Source organism: Pollicipes pollicipes, unplaced genomic scaffold (genome assembly GCF_011947565.3).
Source record: "Pollicipes pollicipes isolate AB1234 unplaced genomic scaffold, Ppol_2.1 Scaffold_3087;HRSCAF=3621_pilon_pilon_pilon, whole genome shotgun sequence".
Lineage (NCBI taxonomy): Eukaryota > Metazoa > Arthropoda > Thecostraca > Pollicipedomorpha > Pollicipedidae > Pollicipes > Pollicipes pollicipes.
Window position 1 is genome coordinate 38,320,421 of NW_023596225.1, and position 25,025 is coordinate 38,345,445.

At 58.1% G+C, this 25,025-nt stretch overlaps 1 protein-coding gene across 1 annotated transcript; it reads right to left on the minus strand.

The window, feature by feature from the left end:
* Positions 1–1,086: 1,086 nt before the first annotated feature.
* On the minus strand, positions 1,087–24,919 carry LOC119090113 (putative phospholipid-transporting ATPase IIB). Its single transcript, XM_037212908.1, has 20 exons — positions 24,840–24,919; positions 20,116–20,260; positions 19,559–19,672; positions 18,085–18,204; positions 17,470–17,585; positions 16,303–16,462; positions 15,794–15,982; positions 15,310–15,431; positions 14,175–14,397; positions 13,585–13,736; positions 12,409–12,583; positions 10,961–11,320; positions 10,051–10,173; positions 8,358–8,546; positions 7,049–7,225; positions 6,649–6,743; positions 5,924–6,082; positions 4,442–4,608; positions 3,869–4,072; positions 1,087–1,890 (listed from the first exon to the last, which is right to left on the minus strand). The coding sequence occupies exons 3-20, from the start codon at positions 19,649–19,651 to the stop codon at positions 1,757–1,759; spliced, it is 2,958 nt and encodes a 985-aa protein (XP_037068803.1). The 5' UTR covers positions 19,652–19,672; positions 20,116–20,260; positions 24,840–24,919; the 3' UTR covers positions 1,087–1,756.
* Between the last annotated feature and the right edge of the window lie 106 nt (positions 24,920–25,025).

Genomic DNA, 25,025 nt, shown 5'->3' on the forward strand with positions numbered 1-25,025 from the left:
CAGCCCGAGTTTTGGATTCGCCATTTTCTAGCTGAACTCGGCGCTCTACAGTTTAGGTATGACGGTATTAAAGCAGCCCCTACCAAAACGCGTTGCTCGCGCGAGTGCTGCATGACGTTTTTCCTACCAGCCTACACAGTTGGGGTGTTACGGACATGCTTTTCGGAGGGTTGTTGATCGAATTCCTTCCCGCCGAGTTTGATGAGTCTGGCACCAAATGCAAAGTTGTTGCGCAACCTCGCGCATGTCTGTTAACCTTCTGTCTAGAGGGGCCGAGCTCCCACGGCGTGCCGGTTCAATGTTATCATGCACAGTGTCAATAACTTTCCGACTTTTGAAGCACGCCACTCAGAATCTGAGGCACAGTTGGCAGCGCGCCAGGTCCATAATTGCGAGCTGGTGCGTTCGGGCTCGATACGACGGAGGACTCTTTTGCCAATTCCCTATGAGATACGAAGGAGTTTGCTGATAGTCAATGCCTGCTGAAAAGGTAATGCAGCATTTAGTCGGGTGATTCCTTACAAAACTCTGGTACAACATCCAGTTAAATACGAAAAACACCAGCGTCTGCGCTACGCTGCCACCAATGACATGCTGGCAAGTGCTCGGTGGAAACTGAAGTCCTTGCACTCTATTCCACGTTTAGTCAATTCTAGCATTTAAATGAAATTGATGTCCCGAACCTCGTCCCTCCCGACTTTTATTGCCCCAAGATCCAAGAGATAGGGCATATAAGACTGATTTTTTCATAACGTGCGGAGATAAGTATGATCACAAAAGCACTTTTCAATCCCGTAAAGTCCGCAGAACTGATATAATGCCGCTTGCGCGCCGTCATCGGGCATAGCACTGACGCTGGCGTGATGGAGGCACCGTGCACACGAGTTCTATATGGCCTATGTCAAGGTCGAAATTGGTAAGAACGCCAGTTCAAATAGAAGCGCCTGGCAAAACAACAGATAACAAACACATAAGGGCAGTGTGCTCTCACTTTCGTGCATCCCACTCCAAAACGCTTGTTTTTTGGTACGTCAAACACCTTCAATCGACATCATCTATCAGCAAAAAGCCAAATAAATCGCACATAGTTTATTACAAGAGTACCACCTCACTCGCAAAGCTTCCTCCACAGGACTCAAGCTATTCCTCTGCGATAGCAGGCGTCACCAGCCCAAAGCCATGCGGGATACGTTCAGAACGCACTGACAGCCAACTGAGACACCTTTTTAGAGGAGCGGTTCTCGGATCACATAGCAGCACCCAGCAACATCTGTCCATACGTCATACGATTATACACTGACGATCCTATAACAAAAGAACCAACTCTCGGATACTTCCACTCTCTTGTCTAATACGCACAGTAGCAGTCTGAATAAATAGTGACTCTTCCACAGCGCCGCGCGGCGCTCAGCTCCGCCCGGCTGCGGGGGCGTGTCGCCCCACTGACACACTGGACGCCCGATGTGACACCCCTGCCGGGCGTCCGCACACGGCCGCTGTCTGCAGAGCCGACGCCCAGAGCGCGGGCGTCGGCTGGCGGAGCGCGCCGGCGGACGGGGCGAGAGGCGACAGCCGGGCGCGGCTCGAGGCCCACCCCATACGGGGCGGGGCCCGACGGCGGGCCACCCACAGGTCAGGTCGCGCAGGCCACACCCGGCCGCCACCGATCCGCGAGAGCTAAGACTAGAGGCGGTGAAAAGCTTTGGCGACTCTACGTGAGTTTACACATCAGACGACGGTGACGGGCCCAGCCTGCCTACGTCAGTTTAGTGTACGAGGGCGGCGAGAAGCGACGCGTCAAGAACTTGAGGACGTAGAGCGGCAGACAGCTGACCAGCGTGATGGCCAGCACCTTCCACAGGAAGTCGACACTCTGGATGAACTCGCGGTCTGAGACAAAGACACAGAGACAAGCGTTATCGACGGCAGGGACACGGGAGACACGCGTTACCGACACAGGAGGCGGACGGTGTCTGGACGCCGGAGCAGTCACTGAAAACGCCCCGATGAGGACGTCAGACACGGTCACTTCGCGCTGAAAACCCCACACGATGGTACCTGTTCGTTTTCGGTACGCACTGCACCCCACCACCCCACCCAGCGCTGCACAGCGTCCGGCCGCAGCACGACGGCACATCCCGAGACACATAGCAGGCGAGTCACACCAGGCCCCCGGCGCTGCGACCGGCGCGTGCTGACACACGAGTGCTGCCAGGCGCCATGTCCGCGGTCACCGAGTGCATAGGCCGCTGGTCGTCATTAATCACCGGCGGCCAGCCGCATAGGCGCCTCTGGCTATCGATCCAGGTCGTTTTTGCTGGTGTCGCGGACTTCCCCCACATCGCCTGAGGCGCCCTCCCTTTTTGACTAATCAGGACTGATTACAGCTGCCGTTGAGGCTGTGCTGCAGCCTGTCGACTGGGCACGTCGACCTTCAAAGGCTTCGAGGTACTGAACCGCGTTTGTATGGGGTTGGGAACTGATATAGCCCATTGGTTGCGAACGAAAAAGCCATCGAGTACACCTCGGCCGTTACCATACGGTGCGTTATTAGATAGTCCATATGTGCAATACACCTAGGAGAACTCTGGTGCACCCAACGCAAATTATGAGAAAATTGAAACGTACAATATCTATCAACATTATCGAGCCAAGCCACCAAGCCACCACTTTTGCACATGTGCACCACATTCTGTGCAGTTAGCCTCTACGCAGTGCTCAGCATACAGATGAGCACATTCTTATGGAATGAATACACTGACACCCACCATGCTAGTTCACGCATATGCAGAAAATATCATTCGAATCGGATCATTTGGATCGGATCGGGTCAGGAAATATCATCAGATCAATAGTGAGTGCCCCGCTGGTTGTGACATAAGCCGCACGTAACAACATAGCAAACCATGCAGAGCACGAGCAGAAATACTGAGTCTTCAATAAGATCTGAAGGCCACCCAAGCAACCGACATCCCCCGAGCTACACAGGTTGTCATCAATGCCAGCACAATGGCGACATCTTCCTGTTCATTCGTGGATGCGAGATGTAGGATGCTTGCGGCTAAGGCAACCCAGCGTTTCCAAGAGCTGAGTTTGCTTTGTTTAACTCACGCCCGACGAGGGAGAGAGCCTGACAGGTGCGCCTATTAATTTTTGAACTAAGACAATTCGAGCGTTGGTATAAATAAAACCAGCGCGCTGCTTGCAGCCTAAGCTATCTAAATAAATTTGGGTTTTAAGCCCCGGGCCAAAATGTGATATTCCAAGTAACGACTGACCTTCAACAGACCAATTGTTCTCGCCGCCATAATTTCCAAACATGAAAATAGAGTGATCCCGGAAAAAGCAGTGTTCTTTGCTTTCTTGCGATTCTGGCAACACACTCTCCGGGCTCCCCCTAAGCCGTTTCCAAGTAAACAAATCCTCACAAGCTTTTGTTTTACCGGACTTCGTGCTGGCCCCCACTTCTCCAAATGTACAGCAGTCCCTTTCAGACTATTCTCGCCGCCTCCGGCTTTTCCCTGGCAGTATTCAAGTGCGGGACAATGGCGCTGACGATCCGCGCGCTTACACAAGCTCGGGACGAACCGCATCCAGCAGCCAACAGGTCAGAGCTCAGCACAGACAGCTGGGCAGAAGGCCGGAGTACCAGCACAGACAACTGGGCAGAGGTGTGACGTGTGTGGAGTCCTCCGCTCTATAAATTGAGATCCAGAGCTGGCGGTCCTCGGATATTGGCTTAGTCGATGCCGAGAGGTGTGTACACTAGCTGCCAGCGGGAAAGTGACGCTGCATCAGTCAGTAAGCGCAGGGAGCGGCTCCGTGCCGTCTCGGCCGAGCGCGTCACCCCGGCGCGTTCAGCACTCACCAAACACGTCGCGGAAGATGATCATGGAGAGGATGTAGGTGCCGAATGAGAACACCTCGGCGGCCACCATGAGGTAGTGCCAGGTGCGGATGGTGAGGGCCACCATCAACAGCTCGGTCACGATCAGGGCTGAGAAGCTGATGGACACGATGTGGATAAACTCGTCCTCGAACAGCCAGATGGCGCCGTACATCAAAATACCACCTGCCGGGGGTGGCGGGAGGGGTCAGACACGGCCTGTCGGACACTGTATCCCAGTGATACCGAAATGACGTGGAACCAAATGGCACTAGCGTGGTCATGGGAGACCAATCGCTCCGTTCAAATCTACCTGCACTTGGTGCCGTTCACATTCACTGAGGCGGCCCGTGACGTCATCACTGTGGAATGTTACATACGTGTGTACGCAATGTCTCAACGAAAAAGAGACGATGGCCTCGACCACTACCTGATTCGTTCTCGACCATGCGCCATCGAGTGTCAAATGGAACATCGTCGACGACAGAGACGTCACGCCCCACATTGGCCTTCCTCTAGTCTGCCTGCTCCCCAGCGCCGGCTGGCGGCACTCACCCTGATAGATGCTGATGGCGACCCACATGAAGAAGGTCTTGTACGAGAGCGAGCGCCCCTTAGTCAGTTCCTTGTACAGCTCCGGGTAGGTGAGCGCGATCTTGGCCGGCACGTCACGGTCCAGCACCAGCGAGAACACCGGGAAGTTGGTGTACACCGTGGCGTACCTGCGTCGCGCCAACGGGAGGTCAGGCGGCGTTTTCAGTCGAGCGGACAGACATCGGGGCACGGCGGCGGGCCCCGGACCGCCGCGCGCTCGTATGCTCTCGACACGCAAATGTATGGCGAACGGGTTCGATTAAGACCCGACCGAGCGCCGCAGTGAACTGCCGCCTTCGGTACAGAGCCGACCGAGCGCCGCAGCGAGCTGCAGCCTTCGGTACAGAGCCGACTGAGCGCCGCAGTGAGCTGCCGCCTTCGGTACAGAGCCGACTGAGCGCCGCAGTGAGCTGCCGCCTTCGGCACAGAGCCGACCGAGCGCCGCAGCGAGCTGCAGCCTTCGGTACAGAGCCGACCGAGCGCCGCAGCGCTGCCGCCTTCGGTTCAGAGCCGACCAAGCGCCGCAGCGCTGCCGCCTTCGGTTCAGAGCCGACCGAGCGCCGCAGCGAGCTGCCGCCTTCGGTTCAGAGCCGACCGAGCGCCGCAGCGAGCTGCCGCCTTCGGTACAGAGCCGACCGAGCGCCGCAGTGAGCTGCCGCCTTCAGTTCAGAGCCGACCGAGCGCCGCAGTGAGCTGCCGCCTTCAGTTCAGAGCCCACCGAGCGCCGCAGAGAGCTGCCGCCTTCGGTACAGAGGCGACCAAGCGCCGCAGTGAGCTGCCGCCTTCAGTTCAGAGCCGACCGAGCGCCGCAGTGAGCTGCCGCCTTCGGTTCAGAGCCGACCGGGCGCCGCAGCGCTGCCGCCTTCGGTTCAGAGCCGACCGAGCGCCGCAGCGCTGCCGCCTTCGGTTCAGAGCCGACCGAGCGCCGCAGCGCTGCCGCCTTCGGTTCAGAGCCGACCGAGCGCCGCAGCGCTGCCGCCTTCGGTTCAGAGCCGACCGAGCGCCGCAGCGCTGCCGCCTTCGGTTCAGAGCCGACCGAGCGCCGCAGCGCTGCCGCCTTCGGTTCAGAACCGACCGAGCGCCGCAGCGCTGCCGCCTTCGGTTCAGAACCGACCGAGCGCCGCAGCGCTGCCGCCTTCGGTACAGAGCCGACCGAGCGCCGCAGTGAGCTGCCGCCTTCGGTTCAGAGCCGACCGAGCGCCGCAGAGCTGCCGCCTTCGGTACAGAGCCGACCGAGCGCCGCAACGCTGCCGCCTTCGGTTCAGAGCGAACGATCACAGGTGGGCACAAGGCCGTCATAAGCGTACTGCTGGCACGGCTGCCGGTGCGCCACAGGAGCGCTGCCTGCTGGCGGCGTGACCCAGACCAGCGCAAGACGCCCCGTGTTTGACAGGCACAACACCCGGCGGCGTCCGGCGGCCGCCGTCTTCGGGGGACACTGACCCGATCATCAGCACGCCCTGGTAGAGCGCGATCGAGGCGAAGTAGAAGACGGAGGAGAAGACGGCCTGCATGGTGGAGATGATGAGGCCGCGGTGGATGACGAACTGGCTCAGCGAAGCCGAGCGGTGGTACGAGTACCGGCCGTGCACCAGCAGCAGTCTGCAATATGCACACTTTATCACGCACGGTTTGGTGGTGCAGCGTCCCAGGTCTTACGAAGATTCTTGCGCCGCACATTGTAATTTGAGGTTATCGTGTACAATGACGGCTCCTGCAAATACCACGTATCTGCAAACCTACTCACGATGCACAATGGACCGATTTCAGTTCAGCGCTAGCCCTGGTTAAGTCGCACTGGCCGTGGCCAAACAGGTGAATGGCGATAGACGGTACAGCACCATCCGGTCCCCCAGAGACGCAAGACAGTCGTTCAATGTGGGCACATCAGTAGGGCTTTGTGCTTAAGCCGCGACGTGAACTTTCCAGCCACTCAAAAATCAGCCACCAGAGGTACCACATCGGGCGCAGGCACCCGGCAGCCGCCAAAACGTGTTTGGGATTCTGGCTCTTGCATCTCATTTATCCGTCTATTTATATTCATCTCATATATTCCCCGACAGTGCACCACCTCAAGCGGCCGGTCCGGCCGCGGGCTGGCGACCCCCTGGCTGGCGCGCCGCCGCCAAAGGCGGGCGACGGGCGGAGGCTGCAGACGCGGCACGCACCTGGCCAGATGGCAGAACTTGATGATGCTGAAGTCGGCGGCCAGCGAGGCCTGCCGGCCCTCCTTGCCGACGATGCCTATCCCGCAGTCCGCCGCCTGTCGCCGGGCGGAGACGGCACGGCGTCAGGCGATCGCGCTCGATCATTGGACGGCCTCCGTGACGTCACGCCACAGCCGAGGATGCGACACGCGTACGGGCGGTACGCCCGGCGCTCAGGGGGCTGACGCAGTCGCAGCGCCAATGTCATCGAACGGGTGAGAAGCTCACGGAGTTCATTAACAACTGGGAAAAACCCGCCTTTGCTGTTTGGTATATACGTCGATTGCCTACAGAGCAAATCCCGCACAAAGCCGCCGGAGTCCGTCTGACAGCGTCCTGTTGCCGACACGACCCCGCCCACCTGGATCATGCTGACGTCATTGCCGCCGTCGCCGATGGCCGCCGTGCGCTTGCCCGTGTGCCGCTGGATGAGCTGCACCACGGCCGCCTTCTGCGTGGGCGAGCAGCGGCAAACGACCACCGCCGGGCACGCGCACGCCAGCTCCATGAACTCCAGCTCGTAGTAGCGCAGGCAGATCTGGCGGCCGCGGTCAGCGCGCGGTGACGGGAGAATCGTCGCGGCTCGCAACGCGTGGAAGCGGGACACGCGCCGGCCCCACGCGACGCCCGCGGCTGAGAGTCACGGGGCGTGAAGACGGTAACTGGGTGGTAAGCCATGAGCCCAAAAAGAAGAATTGGTTGAAAATCTGGCTTGCCAAGAACTGCCATGCCACACACGTAATGTTTCCGCTGCAGCGAAAATTCCTAAAATTATAAAACCAAAGCCTTCCGATTCGCTGCGGCTAATCAGCGGTGAAGGTCACACGTGTTCGATATCGCGGGTCAGCGCGGGTCAGCGTGTCAACACTAGACTCGCCGTGAGTCAAACTCTGGTGCGGCGGGTCTGGCGCCAAACACGCGAAAGCCTCCACGCACTGCATTGCAAACGAATTTGATCACTTAATGGGTCGTCAAAAATGGACAGGATTGGACAGGGGTGATGCTCTTCGACGATTCGTCGGCACCAAATCCAACCAGTCCGGCGCAATCGACCGTTTCGACTTCTTTATGATTTAGACGTTCTCGGTCCATAACCCCCGGCGCTCAACGATTACCCGTTTGCAAAATGGTACCTTAGTCCCCGCTCCTGACAAGCTGCTGCTTCGCAGATGACATGTAGCATTTATCGACATTCCTTCAGTCCTGTGGAAATTCCCGACAACCCTTGCTGGGACCGAACTCCGAACTCTTCGAACACTGGGTCCTTCTCCGAGCCTTGTAATAAAAAATTTGCGACGCCGACATACACCCATCAGGGTCGCATTGATCCAGTGCACCACTGAGCCAGACGCTGAGCTCAACGTCGGCAAAAATACCGGGGGCCATCGGGGGACCGCGGAACACGTCACACAGTCCACCTCATGTTAGGCTGAACCTCGAATAACGAGCTGGGTTGGCTTCTAATTGGGAATTCCGCGATCTACCCTGCTCTGTAACGAATAAAGTAGCCCACAGTCAGCTCAGACCTGATCAGGACAGGCACGGCTATGTCGGCTCGTCAGGTTAAGCAAGATCAGCACAGCTCAGAACGCATCGGGTCGGCGCAGGTCAAGTCAAAGCAGTACAGGCCAAAAAACATCAGATCCGGTCAGCACACCGCCACAGCCCACCTCCATGGCGTCGCCCTTGATGACCAGGGCCGAGTCGTTCTTGCGGCGGAACGCGTTCAGCTCCTGGTGGGCCTCGGCCCGGCTGGTGATGGCCGGGAACAGGTGCAGGTTCTGGGCGCGCGACACCAGCCGCGACGACTGGGCGATGCACGAGGCCGTCTCCAGCTTGTCGCCGGTCAGCATCCATGTCTGCGGACCGGCGGCCAGCCGTCAGTCAGACCGGTGCTCTAGTGCTCCGGCGAGCCAGTCCATCAGCTGGCCGGTGCTCCAGCGCACCGGCGAGCCAGTCCATCGGCCGGCCGGTGCTCCGGTGCACCGGCGTGCCGGTCCGTCGGCCGGCCGGTGCTCCAATGCTCCGGGGAGCCAGTCCGTCGGTCGCCCGGTGCTCCAGCGCACCGGCGAGCCAGTCCATCGGCCGGCCGGTGTTCCAGTGCGCCGGCGGCCAGCCATCAGCCGGCGGGCAGCAGTGAATCGCATCCATGCGTCCCCGCCGCCATATGCCACGGATCGGTGCGCCGATCAATAGAATCCGGAGTGGACGCATCAATGACAGCGAATCAGTGCATTGGATACATTTGCGAGATGTCACGGGTTAATCAATGGCATCAGTTACGTAATTGACGTGTTAGGCTAGCGTCAGGCAGTGGTACGACGAGATTCAATGACAAGACGCGTGTTGTGGCCGAAGCATCCACTTCGGCACCAACGGCTCGGGAAATACAGCGATTTTCCTTTACCCGTAGTGAGTTGACGCATTTCCGGGGCGTCCCAAATCCATAAATATGAATTTAAATCAAAGAGTTCGTGGTAAATCGATGCAATCAGCATTGGCTTAAGGGGGAGGCGGAGGGGGTGTCGAGATCCATGATAGCCGCTACCAAGATCCGAACGGCGAATAAAGACGGCTTCCGTAACCCGCAGGACTCAGACTCGGAGTCTAACGCGTCGCACACACACGCAGGCCGTACCTTACGTGACATTGGTATGAAAAGTAGGCATCCTCCGCGTCCACGGAGCTACACGTCAAGTTTGGAAGACCCAGCTTTGTGGCCCAAGAGAGATGTTTAGATGTTACAAGATGTTACGAGATGTTGTGGCCCAAGCGAGATGTTACACCCCCCCCCCCCCCCGGCCCGGACCAGTGACACCTTCCGTGTGACGCGCACCCCCGTGACGTGAATGCTGCAGATGTGCGACTGACGGCGCGCTGCCCGTGTCCCGCGCCGCCGATCGGCTCGAGACCACCGCCAGTGTGTCCGTTGAGCCAGCGCATCAGGTGGTACCTCCCGGGTCACGACCCATCGGCACCGCTGGGCGTACCCGTCAAACGCATGCGCACAGATCTACCCCAGGTCCTGAACTTCCCAGAGCGAGCGTCATGCATGAAATCGCGCCTCGCTAAAAAAGTGCAAAGCACGCTTTTTGCTCTTTTGGTTTCAAAATAGCACCATGATCTTTTTTAAAATAGGAATTTCCTATTGTCCACATACACGGAAGCATTCGGCCACCACCTGGCTATGATAGCTGTCTCAACAGCCTCATTTCGCGGGCATCCCAGCGGCACCGTGGTCGGACAGTGGCGCACGTCCACCGGGTCCACAGCCGCCTGCGAGCCCCCAGCTCGACACCAGGCCACCACTGAGGCGTTCTCCAGCACCACTGGACCCGGCGCCGCCGCAGCTCCGGACGTTACCTTGATGCCAGCGTTGCGGAGGAGCTCGAGGGTGGGCCGCACGTGGTCCTGCAGCCGGTCCTCGACTCCCGTCAGGCAGAGCAGCTCCATCTCGCGCTCCAGAGACTCCACCACGGCCGACACCTGGCGGCGAGGCGGGCCGAGTCATGACCCCGTCCCGGTGAGAGCTACCACCTCTGAGCTCCGCTCTGGGGACAGTGTCGCGGCCGGCGCCTGGCATCACGGTTAACGAGCCCAGCTGCGACAGGAAGGGACAAACCAGCGGCAAACCGCCGCATACGTATGTCTTCATGTGCAACGCAGGTGCTTTTTAAAACAAAGCCAGCCCGGATCTCTTCAGTGGGTGGATTCTGGCGATCAGTGCCCACGCTAAGCAGCGCTTGCCGCGCGGGTCCTAGTCCTGACATCCCCATCCGATCGCAAAACCCCTGATCAACGGCAAAAACGTCGCGGCGAAAGTTAAATGTAATGCTCGGCACGGTCCGTCCTGCCCTCTGACGTCACCTGACCCTCAGCACTGGTCGCAGGCCATCCCAGGCGCTTTATGAAACTCGAACCTACCAAGGCCAGCGTGAACGAATCAAGACAGGTACTCTAACCATCTCAGCTTGCAGGGCCGACAAGGGCATAGACACTCATGAAGCCGACCCCCAAAACGCTACCACGATTGTCGCTTCCCGTGTCCAGTCGGGACCTTCGCCTCCCTCCGTCAACTCCCATCCCTCCTCCTCCACCCTGCAGCACCTGACGGCGCCCCATCGCCGGTCACGCACCTTCGCTGCCCTCCGCCTACTCCCATCCCTCCTCCTCCACCCTCCAGCACCCGACAGCACCCCATCGCCGGTCGCGCACCTTCGCCGCCCTCCGCCTACTTCCATCGCTCCTCCTCCACCCTCCAGCGGTCACGCACCTTCGCCGCCCGGTCCGTCACAGACAGCTTGGCGGCCGTGTAGCGCTGCTCAAACTCGGCATACTGCTCGGGCGTCAGCCGCTTGCTAGCCACGACCAGCGTGCGCAGTCCCTCCCGCGCCAGGTTGTCGCACTCCTCCTCCAGCCAGTCGCTGTACAGCACGATCGACGCCATGACCGTGTCGGCGCCCTTCATGTAGAGCCGGATCTCGCCCGAGCTCGTCTCGCGCACGATGATGCCCATCCGCTTGGTCTCCGAGGTGAAGGGAAACACGAGCAGGATCTCGTAGTCGAGCGTGTGGCCGGCCGGCGTGCGCAGCCGCATGCTGCTCAGGTCGCGGTGCACCAGCGTCAGGTTCACCTGGCCACGCGAGGTCAGGTCAGGTCAGGTCGCGGTGCACCAGCGTCAGGTTCACCTGGCCGCGCGAGGTCAGGTCAGGTCAGGTCAGGTCACGGTGCACCAGCGTCAGGTTCACCTGGCCACGCGAGGTCAGGTCAGGTCAGGTCACGGTGTACCAGCGTCAGGTTCACCTGGCCACGCGAGGTCAGGTCAGGTCAGGTCACGGTGCACCAGCGTCAGGTTCACCTGGCCACGCGAGGTCAGGTCAGGTCAGGTCACGGTGTACCAGCGTCAGGTTCACCTGGCCACGCGAGGTCAGGTCAGGTCAGGTCAGGTCACGGTGCACCAGCGTCAGGTTCACCTGGCCGCGCGAGGTCAGGTCAGGTCAAGTCACGGTACAGCAGCGTGAGGTTCAGCTGGCCGCGCGAGGTCAGGTCAGGTCAGGTCACGGTGCAGCAGCGTGAGGTTCAGCTGGCCGCGCGAGGTCAGGTCAGGTCAGGTCACGGCGTGCCTAAGTCTGGCTCACATGGAGAGAGGTTAGATCACTGGGGCCGGTGTCGTCGCAGCGCGCTGACGCCACTGATCTGAAGAGAGAGGTCGTAGGAGACCAGACCAGGTCATGACCACCAGTCCGCCTCGCATGAAGGTCAGGTTGATCTAGAGGAAAGCACCAAGTACTGCAAAGCACTTCCAAAGCAAAAGCAGAGCGGGCAAGCCCGAGCTTTAAATCCATGGAGTCGGACACGGCAGCGCTGTCTGTAGCTAACCGCAGTCTGCACGGCACGTCCGGTGAGGAGTGCACACCAGCGCTGCCCAGCGCCAGGGAGCACTGGGTGTGGGTGTGGATGTGGGTGTATGCATGGGTGTGGGTATGGATGTGGGTGTATATAGGGGTGTGGGTATGGATGTGGATGTCTGCATGTGTGCGGGTGTGGGTGGGTGTGTGGGTGTGGGTTGTATATATGTGTGCGGGTGTGGGTGTGGGTGTGGGTGTGGGTGTGGGTGTGGGTGTGGGTGTGGGTGTGGGTGTGGGTGTGGGTGTGGGTGTGGGTGTGGGTGTGGGTGTGGGTGTGAGCGTGTGTGAGCGCGGGTGCGGCGAGCGCGCGCACCTCCTCGGTCCAGGTGACGAGCGCCACCTCGTCGGGCGAGCTGGCCTGGTAGACGACTGGCCGGCGCGCGGCGCCGCCGGCCGGCGGCTGCTCGCGGCCCGACTCCAGGTCCGGCGACAGGCTGCCGCCGGTCGAGCTGCCCTCCGAAGACGACAGTGGGCTGGCGTCCTCGTACCTGCGGCGGCCGGGCGGCGTCACGCGCCGGCGACGTCAGGCGGACGGCGCCACAGCCCACCCCCGACACCGCTCAGGAGTGCACATCGGGCACGAACCGGTGCCGGACATCACACGTGTGGAGCTGGCCAACAGGCGCGACGCCAGCGCTAGTAGCGCCAGGCTGAAATAGCCTCTGCCAGCCTGTCTGTACCGGCCACAACGCTCGGCTCTCGGTCCATCGCTGAAAGCATACTAAAACTGGCTATAGAAGGAGGCCTAGGTCATCGTGGAATCCAGTGCAAGTGTCAATGGGGCATAGGTATAAGATTTGATTTAACCCAATTACATCACATGCAGCGGACGTTTTGATCATGCTGTTGGATTCGTCCGCTGGTCCTGGTCTTTGGACTGAGTAGCAAGCGCTAGGATATCAATGTGGCGGCATGATTGAAAACGAGGATACACCACTTCCTTACCTCCGTCAATTTGTGCAGGTCTTAACTGGTAAAAACGGTAAAACAATAAACTGGCAGGCACCAATTTCAGCAGGCCAACAACGAAATAAAACAACGAAAACAAAAATGCCAACACTGCGCGAGGGACGTTCGACACGAGTGAGAGGCATCCAGTGTCAGTAAAAGGCACGCGTCAGAACCGAATAGGAGTTAGATGTTACACATCTGTTCACCGGAGACTTCAATACAAAGCAAACGCACGACTATCGGGCAGATATTATGCGCACGTAGGCGGCGGATGTCGACACGAATCTGAAGAATGCCTTACACAGCACCCAAGAACATCTCATAAAACTCGAGTAAGTGCACCGCCCGCCATCAGTCAGAAGCAAGAATCAGGACAATGCAATAAGGAAAGGAGGAATCTGGACACGCGAGCCAAGTACACCACACACAACAGTAAACCACACCAGTGTGACGCATCAAAAGCAAACAGCCAGCCGGCGTCCTCCAGCCCCAGCCGGTCGGACGTCGGCCGCTCGCCAGCGCCGGTCCACCGACTCACGTGGGCGTGACGTTGTGGCAGAGGGCGAGCGCGCGCACAGCCTCGGCCACGCGCGCCACCATGGTGCGCCGCGTGCGGCCGCCGCCCGGCGGTCGGCCAGCGGGCGGCGGCTCGGCCGGCGGCGCGAAGTGTTGCTCCACCAGCGCCTTCACCTGCGCGCAGAGCGGCGGCCGGCGCGGCCGTGGTGACCCGCGACCCGGAGAGCGCGGTTACGGCGCGAGGCGAGCGGCGCGGGCGCCGATGACGACCTCAGAAACAACGTTCGAGACAATACATTCCCGCTAACGAATATGACAAGGGTTATACAATGTCTTGCACGTCAACAGCACCCAACATTTGACTGTTCGTACCGGCAATTCCTTTGTGGCTAGTGCCATCAACAAGTATATGAAAACAAGCAAGCAAGGTACTGCCGGCGTTTGGAAACTGTTTACACACATTTACCCGCCGCCGCCCCCCCCCCCCCGTGTTCCGCGGGCGCCCAGAGCCGCTGTCAACAATATCGGCCGCGTTTGTTGTCAGCCCCCCTTAACGCCACGCACCACCTGCCGCAGGCATTCCCAGCCACGGTCCCGCATCTACCGCCTCACCTCGTCGAACGTGTCGACGCCGTACGACACGGTGCCCATGTGGATCTTCTTGAGCGCCATCTCGTTCTGCGTCAGCGTGCCCGTCTTGTCCGTGAGCAGGTAGACGATGCGGCCCAGCTCCTCGGGGATCGTGGTGGAGCGCACCACCGCCTCCGGCATCTCGGCGTCGCGCTGGATCGTCCACGAGTAGAAGATCTTGCCCATGTCCAGGTTGACCCGCAGACTGCGACGGAGCGGGCAAGGGGATGAGCCGCTCGGTCGGAGCGGGGGCGGCGCCCAGGGGCTCTATACGCCTCAACACTTCACAATGTTAGCGTGCATACCGTCGATTGAATGCACATGTTTCACTAACCACAGCTCGCCGTTTTCCACGTCGCTTTTCGTCTAAAAGCACCATGCGTTGTCAGTGCGCATGGCAACATAATGACGTCTGCACTCCTGTGTCTTGGAGCGTATCCGTTGAGTCAAACATGGCTTTCTTTCAGAGATTGAAAGCGACGTCATCGCAATAGTGGACATTTCACGTATGGGTTGGTGGATATTTTACGCGTGGGTTTGGTGGACATTCTACGTATGGGTTTGGTGGACTTTCTACGTATGGGTTTGGTGGAAATTTCACGCATGCGTTTGGTGGAAATTTCACGTATGCGTTTGGTGGAAATTTCAAGCATGGATTTTAGACATGCTCCAAGCATTTTCCGCAAGATGAGAAACCAACTTCTAAAATGTACCCAGTTTCGCGCAGCAACTTGTGCTTAGAGCTCGTTAAGTGAACAGCTTACAGCAGCAATGCATTTTTAGGATTTCGCAGGCCTTCGTAAGTTTGCGTGCACTTGAAAATGTATTTGAAAAAATCTTACAATCAGTAGATCGCTTAAGGTCGAAAGCTCGCTGCCTGCACGCAGGTGACCACGCGTGTTCTTATTTCATGTCAATACGTTGAACCGAATAGAGTGAAAATGCATGTGACACAAATCCCATCCGCTTCTGCGTAATTATGCGACAAAACATAAATTATATTGAAGTGAGCGCTAAGCAATGGCACAAATTGAGTGCCTAATCAAGACTACCACCAGACAAGGCTACTCCTAAGCAGTGTACCCCAAAAGCTTATCCAATGTCTGCCGCCACTCACCTGAGAGGTATGATGTAAGAGAAGAGGAGGACGAAGCGGAAGAGGTAGCGGTACCACGGACCCTGCCAGCCCTTCAGACACATCATCACCACCGAGAGCGCCAGCACCACCCCGAACAGGATCTACGGAGAGAACCGCGACACACTGTCATCGGCAGAATCCACGGTGGGACGAGGCGGCAGAAGCCGGCCGCGTCGCTGCCCCACTGGGCACGGCGACAAGCACTTCACCGCAACGGCACGTGACAAACCTGGGAGCACGGCACAAGCAGAACCTCAATGTCACTTTCTCTCACAAGCCAACTGCCGTGTAGAAGAAACGTGAGCGGCGCTTGAGACCAGCCGGTCCACAAACTCAAAACAACACACCGGCAAACCGAGCGCGACCCCCGGCGCGTCCAGCACCGCGGGCCGCGCCGGCAGCACGCGGAGCCGCGGCCGCACGGACACCGCCACATCCTCGCCAGGGCCGGCGCCGCGCCCACCTTGGTCAGGTTGTTGATCTCGGTGTCGAGCAGGCCGACCTTGCTGCGCGGCGCCGAGTTGTTCATGACGGAGCGCGTCTCGCGCCCGGTGTACACCACCAGACCCAGCGCCGTGCCCGAGGCCAGCACCGTGTTGGCCCACAGCGTGTTCTCCACCGACAGGCTGTCACTGTCGTTAGAGGCGTCGTGCTGCCGGCCGGGTCACGCGTCAGCACAGGGCGCGGCCGTCGGTTCACGAGGTCACACTCGGACAGTTGCTGGGAGAGGAAAACGTTGCTTTACACTAGCGGGTATAGATCAACCGGCGGAACGACGCAATACAATTTGCATTGCCTCCACGTCAATGCATTGCTTACATGACGCGTAAAAACATTCTGATCATCGAAGAGCCAATTTCGCGCTTTGGATATCATTAAAGATACACCACATGATACGTGGCCTGCGCGTAAATCATCAGTTCTCAGCTGCGATCATCGTCTGCACCCGTGCCGTCTGCAGTCGCCGCTGACCCGCGTGAATGTGCCGATGAAGTTGTGGATGTCCTTCTGCGGCTTCTCAGCGTACACCTCGGCGTCGATGCCGAAGAGGTGGGTGGAGCGCGCCAGCTTCTGCGTGGAGGAGACGGCCAGCCGCAGCTTCCAGTCCGTCTCGCCGTCCAGCTGGTCGGTCCTGCAGCAGCACGCGCCGACGGGGCCGGTCATGGCCGGTCGGGGTTAGGGTACCCGAAGTAGACTATGACAGGTAGGGCTGCGCAGATGGGAGCAGAACAGGGCAGAACGGGAACGGGGCAGGGCAGGGCAGGGCGGGGCGGGGCGGGGCAGGGTAGGGTAGGGCAGGACAGGACAGGACAGGATAGGACAGGAAACGATAGGGTACAATAGTATACCATAGGATGGGATAGGACAGCAAAGAACAAAACGGAGTAGGAAAGGGCAGGACAGGGCAGGGCAGGACACAGTAGGACAGGACAGACAAGACAGGACAGGACAGGACAGGACAGGACAGGACAGGGCAGGGCGGGGCGGGGCGGGGCGGGGCGGGGCGGGGCGGGGCAGGGCAGGGCGGGGCGGGGCGGGGCGGGGCGGGGCAGGGCAGGGCAGGGCAGGGCAGGGCAGGGCAGGGCAGGGCAGGGCAGGGCAGGGCCAGAAAAGGACAGGTCAGCTAGCATCTGATCCAGTCCGGGCAAAGCAGGGTCGAGTGGGCAGATCACGCCACAGTACTGGTTGAGCCCATTTGACTGACCTTACCTCTGTCGAGGTAAATACAGGGGAACAGGGCGAGCCGGCCAGCACAAGACGGGTCAGGCCATATCAGACCAGTACAATTAAGTCACCCCAGTTCACATCAGCCGTATGACACGTTAAGCCGCAGACTCTTAGATAAGCTAGGAAACAGAGCCAATGACACAGTGTGATGCACACCAGCTGTGTCTATCCTGGCCTCGGCGATACCCCGACATCACGGACACCCCTGATCTGATGAAGCAGGCGCCACTGCGTGCGGTGGTCCGTAGCAGTACCGTGACCTGACCCTGACACTGGCCTGATGAAGCAGGCACCACTGCGCTTGGTGGTCCGTAGCAGCACCGTAACCTGACCCTGGCCTGATGAAGCAGGCGCCACTGCGCTCGGTGGTCCGTAGCAGCACCATGACCTGACCCTGACCCTGACCCTGACCTGATGAAGCATGCTCCGCTGCGCTCGGTGGTCCGTAGCAGCACCATGTCGGCCGGCACCCGCTGGTTCTTCTCGATCAGCAGCATGTCCCCCACGTGGATACGGCTGCTCGACACCTGTCCAGCACGAGCGACAGTGAACAGCAGCGCTAGTCATCTCCTCCGCACAGGCGGCAACGGGGTCGCCTGTGCGGTAGGGCGACAGTAACCACCAATGTCAATAGGATGTATACCTTACCATGATAGTGGGCACTCTTAGGACATTTTTACAACACCATTTTTCAGCAATGGCGGTGTCCGACAACCGTATGACTGAAGCGCCTAGAAAAAGTGGCATGCTTTGACTGTGTTACCAACACGGCTCATGCGGACGCCAAAACAAGTAACCCCTAACAGACGGCGCGGGCCACGCGATAGCCACTTCCCAACGATACACCATCCATCCATATGCTGACGAGAAAGAGCATATCATAACACGCGGTGACAACTAATCTGTCCTCCAACTCTACGCAATGCAACTATTCCACATACATACGAACAGATGCCGGTGGCACAGGCCGCTCCTGCCGGCTCGGGTCATTGCCATAACCGTAGCCTGGTACTCCACCACACGCACCTTGACGTGGCCCTGGTTGGTGAGCTTGCTGTACTTGGTGCTGTTCATCTCCTTGTCGCGTCGGTAGCGCCGGTAGTCGTCCACCGCCTCCCGGATCATCGTCACCGCTATGACGAACCCCTGGCGGTCGTCACGACAAGTGTAACTGCCCATCGGCGCCGCCGGGCGGCGCAGGTGAAGCAGGACTCGCATTTGGAGCGCCGACCGCGCCTTATCTGTGACAGCGGGAATGGAACACGTGTCCCAAGTGCATGCTTGAGAGTATGACTAACGTCCACAGCTGAGCGCGGTCAGGCCCTGCCACAGTTCCTATCGTAGCCAAACCGAGATGCTACTGGCCACGAAAGCCTGCGAGGTCAGCAGGCGTCCCTCGCGCTCTCGGCACCGCCGGGTCGGAGAGCAACATCAGCCACCAGCGGCAAGTCAGGTCCGATTAGCGGCGTACAGCTTTGCCGTCCAGGGGCAAAAAGGCTTAGGTGCTATGTTAACTGATGGCCCTTCGACCTTTTTTGCCTTTGGACGGCGGAGGCCGCTGCTGCTGATCACTCGCCCGCTCGCTCGCCAGCTCCTGGCGAGGCAGCTCCATGAATGCTAAACGGGTTACAAATTTAACCTGAATGACGTAACCAAGGGGGGGGAGGTTGGGTCCATGACCCGTGGCCCCCTCAGCCAAGAAGTTTACATTAGATACTGGCCGATTTCGCAGGAACTCGTCACAATTCGAAGGAGTTCGGGGAACATCCGACAATCACTACACTCCCATCCCAGCGCTCCTGCGGAAATTTTGATCTACGTGCCTGCGTTAAGATCGACCTCACACTGCTGACACGAGCTAACGCTACATCTTCGGCGGCGGAGCTACCAACGCCAGCAGCGTCGCCGCTTCGCGCAGCCCACCACGCGTAAATCTCTCATCCCCTTCGACAAAATGGCCAGCGTGGCCCGATGGCATGAAACGGGGACAGCATGCATGTCATGGACGCGGCGATCAACAGCCGTGGAGACGTCTGACGCATTAAGCGAAGGTGTGACGCATGTAGCGAATGTATGACGCCTGCATAAGCGCGTGGCGGGGGGATGGCTGGTAAAACCGCCCACGTGTTGTTGTTAATTGGGGTTTTTGGGCGCGCCGACTGCACAGGTCATATTGCGCCCATAGCCGTGAGCCACCCACGACCTCAACCTCTGCGACGGACCGGCTAAAGGCCGTGTAATGGCGGCCTGACGCATGCGCAGTCAAAACTGCACGGCTAATCACAAACAGCTGTCGCACATCCTGAGTCATGGTCTCCGAGAGGCTCTGGGCCGCATACAAGACACTTGATAGCGGGCCTATCAGCTGGGCCACTCACAGGCGCTATCGCTCGCTCGACCTCCGACCGCAGAGGGCGCACCCGTCACCACAGCCGCTAGCTGAACCCCGGCATCAGCCGGCGGTCGGACACGAGCGGTGAGCCCGGCAGGCGGAGCTTACCAGCGGCCCCCAGTAGGTGTATATGTAGCCCACCCGCAGCTCCGGCACAAACTGCGACAGCGCCATGACCAGGAAGAACAGGTTCAGGAACATCTTGAACTGCTCGTACAGAACCTGGGAACAGCGCGGCGTGGTGACACACTCGACCGGACTCATGTCATTCAGGAGATATCAATGGCCTTGTGGGAAAAGCAGTGCCGCGCCAAGCCCGCTCGGAACCTACGTGCCGGCTGTGATACATGAAAACGCTCGGAGAAGCTCGTAATGGGGCAGTACAGGACACGCTATTCAGAGTGATTTCGGTCCATACTGAACCAGCCACGCTTGCCCACACAGCGTGAATAATGCTTACACCTGTACAAAAACCGGCATCAGTAAGTCACAGAATGAGAAGGCCCCCGAGATTTCAACAGCTATTCACCAGCAAAATACAACCGTCGTCGTCTTCAGTGGGATCACCCGGAACCGAGCTGGGCCTCACCAGGCAAGAACGTGCACACCGCGCCTGTACCCACAGCGTTTCATGGCGCGTGCCCGCGCCCTTCAGCCGTTCTCACCTTCGGAATGAACGTGATAATGTTGTATTTCTGGTTTTTGATCGTGTTCGGTGGAAATTTCTCTGTGCAGGGGCGTCCGACCCGGACCAGCCGAGCCCGGTAGTCGCGGTCCCCGATACAGGCCGAGAACAGCCACTGGAAACAGCTGGGCACGGGCGGTCCGTGTTAGCAACAGCACCCGTCACCACAGCCGAGCAGCAACGGGAATAGCCGCTGGCCATTCCGCACACGATCCGCGGGCAACAACAGCACGCGTCGCGACAGCCGAACAGCCGCGGAAATGGCTGCTGCCGCACGGAATGCGTTGGCAGCAATTTCAGCACGTGATACGGCAGCAAAAGACACTAAAAACAACTGTCGACAAACAGCCTATCAGTGACAACGTACAATACGACAGCGGAGTAGTCATCGGAAACAGTCGTTTCCACATAGCCCACGTAAGCAACAGCACAGGGTACGGCAGCGGACCGACGGTACGACAGCGGACCGACGGTACGACATCGGAACGGACACTAGCGACAGGTGCCAACACAAGGCCGCCTATCAGTAACACGGCACGAGGCAGCGGCGGGGCAGGCGCTGGAACCAGCCGCTTATATGCGGCCGCTTGTGCCGTGTTACGCGCCCTGTCAGCAACGGCGCATATTTCAGCCGGCGACAGACAATGCAAACAGGGGTTTCAGAGTGCAACAGCGCGGCACCCACGCCGGTATGAGCAGACGGTGCGACAGCGGAATGGGCAAGAGAAACAACCGTCGAAACATGACCCATGTTCGCAATTTGCAGGACAATTTCAGGACAGAAACACATTCAAATCAATTCAAATTTAGCCACACCCTTGTGTGCTTTTCACTCATACTTGATCAGACGGGTCCAGTTTGATCGATAGTCTTTGTTTTGTTTTGTTATATCGATAGTTTTGCGAAATCCCTCCAAACATGTCAGAATTTTGATTCAACGTTGGGTTGGTGGGTTTTCCGACTGGAGACATCCCACAGGACTCCCTGCTCACAACTACGAAAGCAATCCCGGGTGGAACGGAGAACAATTCCTGATTCAATACACATATGATGGAGTCAAACACCACACCAACACGTGCTTCTTCATTCCATTCCACACCACGTGCCATTGAGTCTGAGTTGGTCTGCCCCACGCTCACTTGGTGTTATGGTTCTACTCAGCACGGAGCGAGAGGTAACATTTGTTAATTTCTATCGGTCGACGAGATCCAGTCACCACACAAAGACAACTTAGATTTCGCTTCTTCGAAGCCCACCACGCGCAGTGAACAATACAGTTGTGCGCCTGTGGGAGAACCTTCTGAGAGGTGCTTGTACTGAACCAAAACACACGAAGATGGAGGAGGGCTGTCGGAAGGGACGACATAGTGCATTGCAAAAATGTAGTCTGTCACTACTACGGACTCGCCAAAATCCGTCCAAGAGAACCCTCAGAAGGCTGGCACCAGTCCCACAACCTTACCGGGAATTCTATAAATACATTAGGCCTGAGCCCGATCCTGACTTGTGAACCGCACCTGGGTCGGCGACGAGGCCCGCTTCCATCTGCATTGGGCAGCGGACGTTCGCAACGTGTGATTTTGCCTCAGAGCTGCCAGACACCGTGCTGGGGAGTTGGCTGCGCAGCCCATGGGCGACAGCACGGCCCGTCATGGGTTCAAGCGGCCGGATTGGATCGCTCTTGTTTCAACGCGCTGACGGCTCCATGACCACCGCCAACAAGGAGCGGCATATCTGCATGCAGCGCTTATGCAGGCTGTCTGAGCAAGACCGCGAGGGGGCAAAGAGGACATTGGTCCCTACCTGACACCGCAACTCCCCCATACAACCGTGTTGGCACCGATCTGGCGGGAGGACCATTTCGGAGAGCGCATCATCAGCTGAACAGACGCCCAATCCGCGATCGGCTCACTCTCCTGATCTGAGCCCTCTCCCCGTCCCCCAGATGTGTGTCTGTGGGGTATCCTGAAATAAAGTCTGCAGCGAGAGCTCTCAAGCGCTCTAAGAGTCCTCACAGCCTCGATGATTTGATTGGGGATGTCGGCCACGCACCGCACAAGACCGTAGCTGACGCTCGCGCCCGGGCGACAATTTGGGGGTTTCGGACCCATCGACTGCAGTGGGTCACGCATACATCGCCGCCTCCTCCGAAGATGGGGTCACCTGGAGCACGTGCCGTCAACAGCTCCCCACGTCATGACTGTGTGTGAACGATTGATGACAAACATTTCAATTAATTCGGAAGACCTTTGCTTTAGTGCATTCGATATGCGACGTCATTGCTATGCCACGCGCAAATAAAATTCGGACATTTTTCCGCTCTGTTCGTTACATTTGCTTTGCTTTTTCTAGCAGGCGGGTTCTTCAATGTTGGCAATGTACGGAGAGGCGAAAATGCTCGTGCCATACACGGCATGAGAACTCCAAACACTGAGACACAACATTCTGCTTATACATCTTGTCGGTGCTGCTGTGGTACCCCGCAGACTATCACTGTGCATTAATGGTCCCGATCTTTCAACAGAGCATGCAGGTTTTTAAACGCTCCAAGAGTGGCACACGCCCTTTAAGGTTGAAGCAAAAGTGGCCGTACGATGCGCTTCTAATGGCATTCAGGCCAATAGCTTCATTGGCCAAAAATGGGTAAAATATCGTGAGTGCTTCAAGTGTGTATATGCATGTGTGTGTACGTGCGTGCCTGTGTGCGTGCGTGCGTGCAGTTAAGTGCGCGTGTGCAGTGAAGTGCGTGAGTGCTTGAAGCTCTGTTCTGCGTCACACACGGATATGTGAGGCCCCAGCAGAATGAGGAACGACGCAACTGAGCGAATCACTCGCCCAGCTACGGGTTCGCCATGGCTCAAAGGCCACATCCAGGTGTAGCCAGTAATAATGTCCCGTTCATGTCCGCCAAATGAACCCAGGTGACCAGCAGGACATACATAGTCCCTAACCTTCATAAATACGCATTTTCTTTCCTCCGATGGCGTCCATGGTGCCTGTTAATGCAAGACCTCTACTGGTTCATAATCCTCCCATCATTTCACTTTGTTAACGAACGCGCTGCACGTCGTCGCGCACCCTTTTATGGAACGCCAGTGAATGCGGCGGTTGAATTAACGCCCAAAGGTCATGGTACGACAGGGATTCGAACCGACGGCCCCGATCGTGGGAGCTGACGGCGCTAGCCACTCAGCTATTACGCCCGGCAGCATATATATATATATATATATATATATATATATATATATATATATATATATATATATATATATATGTATATATAACCACGAACAGTTCTACCGTCCAGATGCAAAAAGGCCCAAGAGCCACTAGTTAACAAAGCACTTAAACCTTTTTGCCTTTGGACGGCACAGTTCGAGACATTCAAGATTATAAAAACATGGTCATGTCATTGATCAATGGCCCAAATGTTCACACCTAGTGTTTACAACCCCAACTACTAATCATCATCAATGCTTTAAACCCGTGATTCATAAGCGCTAACATCAGCTTGAGCGGACGATACGCAGCTCGCGACAGGAGATTGTCGTCGATAATGGCCCATTACCAGAAGCTCCCGCCGGTATTTTGCCGCAGAACATCACGTGAGCGTAAACATAACTTGGTATGCAACCCTTGGCATTCTACCGAAGTACACCACGTGGGCGCGGAAATGCCTCGGTATGCAGTCATCTCACCAGATGACGCACCAATGCTAGGAATGGCCTTGCCGCTGTCAGCTGCTGACAGGAAGTCTCTAGCTCGCCGCGGCGTGCAGTTTAAAACACGCGTTCGCAGGGCGCGGCCGGCCGTCATTCACGACAGGGAGAAGAAGCGCCACTTGGCCAGCTATCCACAATCAGACAACTTAGCCAGTTGCGGCCTGCGAAAGCATGTTCTCGAACTGTATGGCACGGCGGGTGTGTGCTCCGCTATTAGTGCCTGGCAACCACATTGTACGGCGCAAAGCAAAGCTTAAAGTATGTTTGTGTCATCTTGCAAGTCTACGCATTTCAAGTATGTACACACTCGCATAGTGGACTTCGGTTGAATGCTGACAGTCACGTGGCAGTGGCTCAATTAGGAGTTCTGCATGCTCGGAGCGATGCCCCAAGCATAGAGATAAATCAGGGGTTATGCACATTAGAGGCTTCGATGCAGATATGCCACGCCACACCACAGGGGGGAGAGGCGCAGGACGATAAGCAGGACCAGGGGGTGCGCGTCGGTCCAAAACGGCTGTGACGGAGGCAAGTTGACTGCAATGACCGTGCGGATGCCATGACGTCATTGGGGCTCCGGCGACCGACAGATCGCCGAACAACGCACAACGAGATGGCGCCTACAAAGCGTGTAATTCCAGTCCAATGCAGGCTCATTGAGGTCTCCAACTGATGCGCACTCTCATCTCTTTACATCGGATCCATAATAACGCACGTGCATTGCCAATCGCCGATGCACGGCGGGTGGTCCAGATGACCGACTTGTGACACTTGTCCGTCGTACAATACCCGGTGCATGCGGTTGGCGCATTTGCACCACCCGTATGCACCCGCCCACGCCAAATTCCCAATGACGTCACGGCGCCCGCGCAGTCTGATTGACTAATCTGAATGAACGTTGTCACCCTCTCCGCCGCACGTGGAACGAGCTGAGCGCACCCCGGCTGGACAGGAGGGGCGGTGGGCGGGACGGGCTACCGACCGGGAGAGGTGTCGACAGGGCGCCGCGCAGCACAGCCGCCGGCGGCCGGAGATGAGGCGGGTGTGCTCTGACGAGCGCCGACGGCCCGAACGGCTTCTCGTCCAGCTCCAGGTCCTCTTCCATCATCGCGCCACGCCGCGAGACGCACCGCGTCACAGCACGCTGCGTCAGGGGACGCCCGTCACG

Excerpts from the sequence above, each read along its gene's own strand:
- LOC119090113 (XM_037212908.1), bottom strand. The coding sequence starts at position 19,651 with ATGTTCCTGAACCTGTTCTTCCTGGTCATGGCGCTGTCGCAGTTTGTG. Across the intron at positions 15,983-16,302 it reads TCATCGGCACATTCACGCGG|CACGACGCCTCTAACGACAG; the intron begins GTCAGCGGCGAC and ends CCCGGCCGGCAG. Across the intron at positions 7,226-8,357 it reads TCAAGGGCGACGCCATGGAG|ATCTGCCTGCGCTACTACGA; the intron begins GTGGGCTGTGGC and ends CGCGGCCGCCAG.